At 40.4% G+C, this 8,963-nt stretch overlaps 1 protein-coding gene across 2 annotated transcripts; it reads left to right on the top strand.

The window, feature by feature from the left end:
• Positions 1-2,836: 2,836 nt before the first annotated feature.
• Positions 2,837-8,060, top strand: LOC108708225. 2 transcript variants are annotated; one of them, XM_041582140.1, is made up of 3 exons: positions 2,837-4,175; positions 4,761-4,945; positions 6,120-8,060. In XM_041582140.1, exon 3 carries the CDS (start codon positions 6,134-6,136, stop codon positions 6,959-6,961), a length of 828 nt encoding a protein of 275 aa, XP_041438074.1. In that variant the 5' UTR covers positions 2,837-4,175; positions 4,761-4,945; positions 6,120-6,133; the 3' UTR covers positions 6,962-8,060. The 2 variants fall into 2 exon arrangements, with proteins under 2 accessions (XP_041438074.1, XP_018102192.1); XM_018246703.2 differs by lacking the exon at positions 2,837-4,175 and having other exon boundaries at positions 4,222-4,945.
• Positions 8,061-8,963: the final 903 nt, after the last annotated feature.

The following is an 8,963-nucleotide window of genomic DNA, read 5'->3' on the forward strand; positions in this document are numbered from 1 at the left end:
TTCTGTACATTACCACAATGAATTTTAAATGAAACAACTCGGATCAGTGGGTTGAACAAAAAGATTGCATAAAAATGTGAGGAACTAAAGCCTTTTTTAACACAATCACTTCATTTCAGGGGCTCAAAAGTAATTGGACAAATTCGAAAACTGAATATAATACTAATACTTGGTTGAAACCTCTTTGCTGGCAATGACAGCCTGAAGTCTTGAACTCATGGACATCACCAGATTCTGGGTTTCCTCCTTTTTTGCTGTTTGCTTGTGGGCCTTTCTGTCCGAAGTTTAGTCTTCAACAAGTGAAATGAATGCTGAATTGGTGACTGACTTGGCCATTCAAGAATATTCCACTTCTTTGCTTTAAGAAACTCCTGGGTTGCTTTGGCTGTATGTTTTGGGTCATTATGAAACGCCTCCCAATCAGTTTAACTGCATTTAGCTGGATTTGAGCAGACAGTGTCTCTGAACACATCCGAATTCATTCGACTGCTTCTGTCCTGTGTCACATCATGGATAAACACTAGTGTCCCAGTGCCACTGGCAGCCATGCACGCCCAAGCCTTCACACTGCCTCCTCCTTTTTATAGATGATGTGGTATGCTTTGGATCATGAGCTGTTCCACGCCTTCTCCATACTTTTTTCTTGCCATCATTCTGGTAGAGATTAATCTTGGTTTCATCTGTCCAAAAAATGTTTTTCCAGAACTGTGCTGGCTTTTTTAGATGTTTTTTTAGATCTAGCCTTTCTATTCTTGATGCTTATGAGTGGTCTAGCCTTTCTATTCTTGATGCTTATGAGTGGCTTGCACCTTGCAGTGCACCCTCTGTATTTACTTTCATGCAGTCTTCTCTTTATGGTAGACTTGGATATCAATACGCCTACCTCCTGGAGAGTGTTGTTCACTTGTTTGGCTGTTGAGAAGGGGTTTCTCTTCACCATGAAAATGATTCTGCGATCATCCACCAATGTTCCATACTTTGAGTGCATTAACGTGACCCTGATAAGTATAATAAGTTTAATCTTAAAGAACATGTTTTTCCTAACATGTATATAAGTTGGGCACATCTCCCCACTCAAATCACATCATTTGTACTGGATATATCACCTCCATTTGTCTGCACCATCACATTTTCCTAAAACAAATACAGGTATGGGACCTGTTATCCAGAATGCTTGGGACCTGGGGTTTTCCGGATAACTGATCATTTTGTAATTTGGATCTTCATACCTTAAGTCTTCTAGAAAATAATGTAAACATTAAAGGCAAAACAAACCCTTAATAAAAAAAAAAGCCCTACCCTACATAGACCCCTCTCCTCCCCCACGGCCTAGCTGTTACCCCGGACAAATGCACCCCTCCGCGCAGATTCTGTCCAGAGTTCACGGCAGCCATCTTCTTAACTTCGGAATAAGACCGGTGTAGCGGCACATGCAAAGTTGAAGGAACTTTCTGTTTCGCGACAACTGCGCATGTGCCGAAACTCGCGAAAATTGCCAAAGTGCCGGTCTCATTCTGACCATTACTGAAGTGGCTGGGTTTTTTTTTTTATTAAGGGTTTGTTTCTCCTTTAAGTAAACCCAATAGGCTGATTTTGCTTCCAATAAGGATTATTAGTACAATGTATTGTTTTATTGTTACAGAGAAGAAGGAAGTCATTTTAAAAATTCAATACAATGAGGAATGCAGGTTTACACAGGCACAAATTACTTTGATAAAATCTGCTTGGATTGTAATGGTTAGCTGAGTTTAGGAGGGACGTTTAGGGGACATTTCTATGAGAGCTGCAGTGATAGTGGAAGGTGTGTTTATCTGAGTTGAGAAGAACTGAGCATGCTCAGTAGCCAACAACCAAAGTAAATTCAGGGGGGGCAGAGTGGGTTAGAGGAGGAGAAGGAATTCAAAGTGATTATGTGGATGCTGCAGACTAACTGTTAACCTCAGGCCCGGATTTGCATCAAGGCCGCAAAGGCCCGGGCCTAGGGCAGCATAAATTAAGGGGCGGCATGCCGTCCAGCCACACAATTGATTTGTTCAATTCAGGAGCATTAGCCACTAGGCGCTAGTGCTCCGGTTAGAGGAAAGTACGCGCATGTGCTTGATCCTTTGGGCGGGAGGGGTGACAGAGGATGCTGGCCTCTGGACGCCCTCATTTTAAATCCGACCCTGATTAACCTTTTAACAACCACAGTGGCAGGGATTGAAAAATGTCAGAGTTCACTGATTACATTTTTTTGTGGGGGGTTAACGTGTCCTTTAGTTTGTGCATATTATAGTCGTTCTGGAATATATGATCTACATTTGTTTGAAGGCGTGACCCCAGACTTCATTTGCTGCTTGAATCTTTTATAGACTGCCTTCCTGCTATATACTCAAAATGTCTTGGCTATATGCCCCATCTGAGTAGCTTTTCATGTTAAAAACCTTTTTGCTGGCTTTCTTTGCAATGGTTAGATTAAAATACCAAGGTATTTCTCACTATCCCCCATACCCCAAAAGCTCATATACACATTTACCTTATATCCTGCAATATCCATAGTACAGTTTCCTGCAGCAACCCTGAAAATGATTATTATTAACAAGAATTTATAAAGTGCCACATATTCCACAGTGCTTTACAATAAATAGATTTATACACTGAACATACAAAATGACATACAAAGCAACCAGTAACTGATACAAGAGGTGAAGAGGGCCCAGAATGCTTGGTTTTCCACATTAGGGGTCTTTCCGTGATTTGGCTCACCATACTAAAAAAACTACAGGGATCAGGGTCGGACTGGCCCGGCGGGAGACCGGGAAAAAACCCGGTGGGCCCCCATTGGGCCGGACCCCTCTGCCAATCTCCTGGGCCTTCCAGAAAATGCCTGCTGATAGAGTGCGAATGACCGATATCGACGGTCTGTTTCACTAGTGAATTGGCACCTGCGCCTGTTACTAAATTGACGATGTCCCTGCGGGTGCTCACGCTGGCATATTGTCGTTAGTGTTAGACACTTCGCTCCTTAGTAAATCTACACCCAAGTCTGAAGAGAGAAAACTCTCTCTTACACTATTAATGTAAATATGCAAGGAAAGAATGTTCTGTTCCCACAATAAACAATTTTCTAACATTTAACCATTAACAAAGTTAGTTGTTTATACTGTACAATGCTAGCCAAGTCCACAGATGCAGAAATAACTCTTTGGAGATGGAATCTCATGAAAAATTAAGAGGAGACATTTTTGTTCGGCATGAAGCTACATGATATTCTGTAATCCAGACATTTAATTCTGTTTTTCTTGCAATGTAGAATGTAGCAAAGATTTCTGTAGTCTTCATTCTGTGCTTAAATACTTCCCAACAGATTCCACACATGCTCAGGATCACATCAAGCGAAGCTTCTAGCAATCTCCATAGAAAGTCTGGCCAATATTGGCAGCAGAATTCACAATGTTGGGGGTCGGGGCAGTTCCCTATTGCATTAATTAGCCAGTCCGTATGAGTAGAGGAAAATCCACACAGACATAGGGAGAATATACAAACTCCTTATATATAGAGAGTGCCCTGGTCAGAATCATATTCATGCACTGCAAGGCACAGTGTGTTTTCCTCAAGGCCAAGATACAGTTGCAACCCATGTGCCTCCAGCAGTGGTAATTGCACATCATTCATGGCCACGGTTTGCTTCCATTATTGTTCTGTTCCTGCTGGAGATTTGAAATTCTAATCCCAAACTATAAAATAAGCCAATGTCACACCATACTTTAAATATTTGACGTAGTTCAATCAGTGTTTTGCTATTTTTACCAAATCACCCAATTCACACAGTTATTCCAATGGGTATTGTCTAAGGATCATCCAGAAGCTCTGGACAACTGAGCGCGACAATTTTTTGTTCCCAGATGATGCCATTTTTACATTTTTTACATTTTAAAAGTTCATTTATTTGCATGCATTGTCTCTCCCCGCCTTTATTGTGCCGGCTTATTTTTCTGTTGTGTTTTTCCATTAAATATGCTTAGCTTCTTGTTGTGATTCTTCTGGATCTTTTCTAGCCTGAAGGATTCTAGCCTTCTGCATTACCAAGCAGTTCTGCATCTGAACTACTGTGAAATCAGCAAGCACAAAACACTGGAACATACAGAGAGCTGGACTCAGACCACATTGCTGCAGCCACCATAAAGGAGCAAAGGGTTTGTTTTTTTTGCGTTTAAAATATATTTATTTGATTTTACATAAACAAGAAAAATCAATATGACAGCTTATGTCAAGCAGACTTAGAGAATGTGCTGAAATAAATACAATGGCATGACATTTTCAAACATTAATAAAATTAATTGTTAAATACAGAAACATTTAACTAAACCAGTGGATGTGAAGACAAATAAAAAGAAAGAAAAAGAAAAAGCCCATTGTTTCAGGAAAATCAGATTGTACAGTTACCATCCTAATTAGTTTTGAAGAAACCTAGAAACTTGATCTTTAGTATTAGAAACGCCCTTATAATCTCCTTTCTTTAACAAACAATTCCAATATCGAGTTTATGAATCATTCTTAAAACATAAGATGATACAAGCACACGCAAGTTCCTAAAATCTTTTTATTAAAAAACGACATGAATTAACTACAGGAGTGGAACCAATTTGAGCTTTCCCCATCTACTGGTGTCTTGCTTTCTGGATGCATGAAATAGGATAGGGAGTTCTTAGTACCGTGCTGCTGTTTCTTTAATGGTGTCCCCCCACCCCTTATTCCCTCCAACCCATGTCTCCTCCCAGTTTTTAGAAACAAGCCATCTGACCCCAAATCTGTAAGTCCAGGCGCCACAATAGGGAGTGAAAAGAGCAGAGAGGATGATGGGTTAGAAGCTCAATCACAAGGATTCCACAGGCAAGTGACAACATAAAACAAGGAGTAAGAATTCTTCATCCAACAAAGAAGTTTACTGATGTGGAATGTAAAGGTATGTGTGAAGATTTTATTTTTTTATATAACTATTGTAACATCATTGTGTGTGTGTATATATATATATATATATATATATATATATATATATATATATATATATATATATAAAATCAAGCTTAAGTTTCTTTTCCATAGAACCGGCAGTTTATGTTTGCTGCCTAAAGCACAAAGAGAATCGGGGAGCTGGTTGAAAGACTTGAACCCAGATCTCCTAAATCCTGAATTTTAGTGCATATAAACTGTACATATATATGTATGAAACCCGCATGAGTAGACCAATTCGTAGTATAAGGAACACAATGTTGGGGTTTTTTTTATTGGTGCTCAGTAGCCCTTGTAAATAGATCTTTATATCTGCCATAATACATTCTGATCATATTTACAATTATTACAGTACAGATTATGTTTCTAGCTGAGGGTGACGGGAGTTGTGGTTCAGTAATGCTTTGAGGGAAACAGTTTGGGCATGTCTGGAATAGAAGCTGATATTATGATTGCATATTACTGTAACAGGGTCTAAACATCGTGAGAGGTTTTATACACTTTCAAAAGCAGATGGCAGATAATGTCTTATATTTTCATCAGATTCCTCTGTTTCTTTCCTATCCCTCCCTAGATGTTTTTTTAGTACCAAGTTCCAAGGTCCTGCTCTCATGCTGCCCCTGTATTTGTCATCCCTGGTCTCTCTAATGCCAAATAAGGCCCTGTCCTCTCGTGTTCCTGGACACAAATGACCCAGGTCCTGTGAGAACATTATGCCCTCTGATAAATGGGTGGAGCAGAGAAAGTGATCTGGCACACGATTACATTCTTCCACCACAAACTGAGAGAGGAATTGAATAGCTTTTTGGATATTCTTAGCATTACAGTATAATGTGGGATATTCTAGCTGCCCTAGAACATTAATTATAATCTTGCATTCAGATTTGGCCATTATACCATCCTGTATAGTGATGCTATTCTTTTACACATACACATACTAAAATGCAAGAGAAAACCTCCTGCTAGTGTGGCTGCTGAAGCAAGTAATCCTCACCTATTTTTATATGTACATTTGTGAATGTTAAAATATGCAATGATCCACCATGCATTTTATAAGTTTGTAATGAGTATATTTTATTCTGTAATGCTCACAGTGTTAATAAGTAAGAGTGATTTATTTTCCCTAGATCTCTTTTCAACCATGAAACGGTTACCCAGTCACCATCTAGATGTGAGTTTTTTCCCTCGCTTCCTTGGCCTGTGTAGAAAATACCGTTCTCCTTCTCCGCTTCCAGGATCTCCTCCAAAGGGACAGCTACGCCTGCGCTCCCCTCCTGGAGTTTTTGTGTTTATTGGCATCTTCCTTGTATTAACAGGCCTGATAGTGGCTGTTGTTGGCTACTGGCCTCAGAGAACTAGCAGTGCTTCCCCAACAATTATTCCACCACATCCAAGACCACATGCTGAGAGGTTGAAGTTGATAGGTCCAGTCATCATGGGAGTAGGGTTATTTGTGTTTATTTGCGCTAACACACTTCTTTATGAAAACCGAGACACAGAAACAAGGAGGCTTCTTCAAAATAGCATGGTCATGCCAAGACCAACTAATGTGACTTTAACTGCCAATCAAAGGGGGCAAATACCACTGCAGAGGCCATGGGGAGAAAGCTCTGGAGAGATGGACAATAGACGTAATATTTTAATTCGTGCACAGCTTTTGTGTCCCCCCATTAATGACTTATCTGTGTCTCTAGTGAGCATCCACTCTGATCCTTGCATTTCACAACTTGGGAATGGATGGAAACAGAAGAAGGAAGCAGTCACCAGAAGCTATAGCTCTTCAGTGAAGATAGATATGGCAGATGTGGAACAAGTAAAGGGGAGTTTAGAGGTGCCAGACATAGGACGAAAAAGTAAAAGTTGGCCAAGGCTGGAGGAATGTAATACAAAGCCGAAACATTCCAAGGAAAAAAAGCTGGACGTTGGGGAAAGAGAGAGCAGCCAAGAGACTGTGCCAGAAATGGCCTAGATAATTGAAAGGGTTAGGAATGGAATTTAAAAATCACCAGGTGCCCAATCCAGAGGATTAGAGAGGTCATGGTGAGTGAGGACAAGGGGATGTTCCACCATATAGTGGTAAACTATTACTCATGCCCTGAGACTCCCCCATCTAAACACCATTTCACACACATATGCACCTTTTCCCTTAAACATAATGGTGATATATTCAGAGATCGCAGCCTCCTGTAAAGTGACATAACTTTCTTTTATACAATCTTTTCCTGTGACCACAAAGTCACAAAATGGGGAGACGGGACACTGAATGTGAAGGTTTTATGCTTGGATCCTTGTTTGCTTTTTGGTTAAATGTGTTTGGACAATTTATAATAAATTGATCGATAACCTCATTTTTTTTCATTTTCCCCATCGCCGTTTGGTTATATAATGTATATTACCTCCCAGTCAGTGCAGCCACCCCAAAGCCAGTGCTGTAACCAATCAACCGAAATCCTGCTTCCTTATATTTAAACACTTTTCATTCTCAGCCAATGCTCAGTTTACAGACAATTTAAAGTAATAATATTCCTATATCTTGGTCCATAAGACATAGCTCTCCCTCACATTCTGTTTGCTTTGGACAAAAGCAGAAAAAGTATTTTGGCTTTCAGGGAGTTAAATTGTGAGCCCAGGACCCCAGCATCTGGAGGAGGAATTAAGATTAGATCCAGATGTGGAGAACCGCACTGCCCCTCCCTGCACACCCAAGTCCATGGATAATGTGCTTCAAGCTCAGACTGTCTCACAGCTGATTTCTTACCAGAAAATGCCTAGAATCAGGCACGGGCGGCTTCATGAGTTTCACTACAACTCCCAGCATGCAATGACAGCCTCAGGCTATAAGTCATCGTTTAAAGTTTGCTTTTGAATTTACTTTCATTGTGCTCCAGACCTGTTCCACGCACCGTTTCAATTGGTCTTCAGTATTTATTTTGTGTGTGTGTGTGTGTGTGTGGTTTTTTTTTTCATTAACCTACTGATCTACATTTTTCAGACAGCAACTAAAAATGCTATCTGGTTGAAGAGTGCATAGACCCTAGCAACCAAATAATAAATTGACTGTGCAACTTCATTGTTATTCTTATTGCTTACCTTTTTTTCAGATACTCAACCACTCACTTTTTAATTTCAGTTTTGAAATTGCTCCCTGGTTGCTTGGCTAATTAATGCCTAGCAACCAAATACCAGTTTTAACTCCAAGCCTGAGAGCTGCAGGACAGAAATCTGCAAATTGTGTGGTGACCATGAGAGATATCTAGATATTTAGCTGAGCTTGAAAAAGAGCTTTTAAGGAGGTGTAAGGCAAAGACACACGGTCAGATTCGGGGAGATTAGTCGACCGCCGACAAATCTCCTCTTCTTTAGGGCGACTAATCTCCCCGAACTGCCTTCCCGAAGCGCTCCAAGTGCCATCCCGCCTGCGATTTTCGTTCTAGCCTGCGGGAAGGCAGTTTAAGGAGATTAATTGCCCCGCAGAGGAGATTTGTCGCCAATCGACTCATCTCCCCGAATCTCACTGTGTGTCTCTGCACTAATAAGGGGTGGCTTCCCCCAGGCTTGAACAAAATGAGACCCATCAGCACAGCAGCGATAGGTAAGTAGAGACGATTTTGGTGTTTTGGGGCTAATTAAAGACATTTTCTACATAGTATCCTAGTACCAATCCCATGTATAATATACTATACTATAAACATTTCATACTTCACTTATAATATGTCCTTGAATGTATAGCCGCATAAATACAGGACCAACCCCATGTATAATGCCATAGAAAACATGGCAGAATAAATGCGATAATATCATGTTTTCTACCCCAGAACACATGGTAGAATGAAGTACCAATTTTTTTATATACAGTATAATATATCTGACCTGAGTTTGTAGGATATTCATTGGTCTTGGTTTAGCACCCCAATGAGGCCCAAGCTGGGATTTAAAATAAGTCCTGATATTTCAGGTACACAGAGCCCCCC

The sequence above is a fragment of the Xenopus laevis genome, chromosome 2L, assembly GCF_017654675.1.
Source record: "Xenopus laevis strain J_2021 chromosome 2L, Xenopus_laevis_v10.1, whole genome shotgun sequence".
Taxonomy (NCBI): domain Eukaryota; kingdom Metazoa; phylum Chordata; class Amphibia; order Anura; family Pipidae; genus Xenopus; species Xenopus laevis.

Coding starts and splice junctions, on each gene's coding strand:
- LOC108708225 (XM_041582140.1), top strand. CDS start 6,134: ATGAAACGGTTACCCAGTCACCATCTAGATGTGAGTTTTTTCCCTCGC.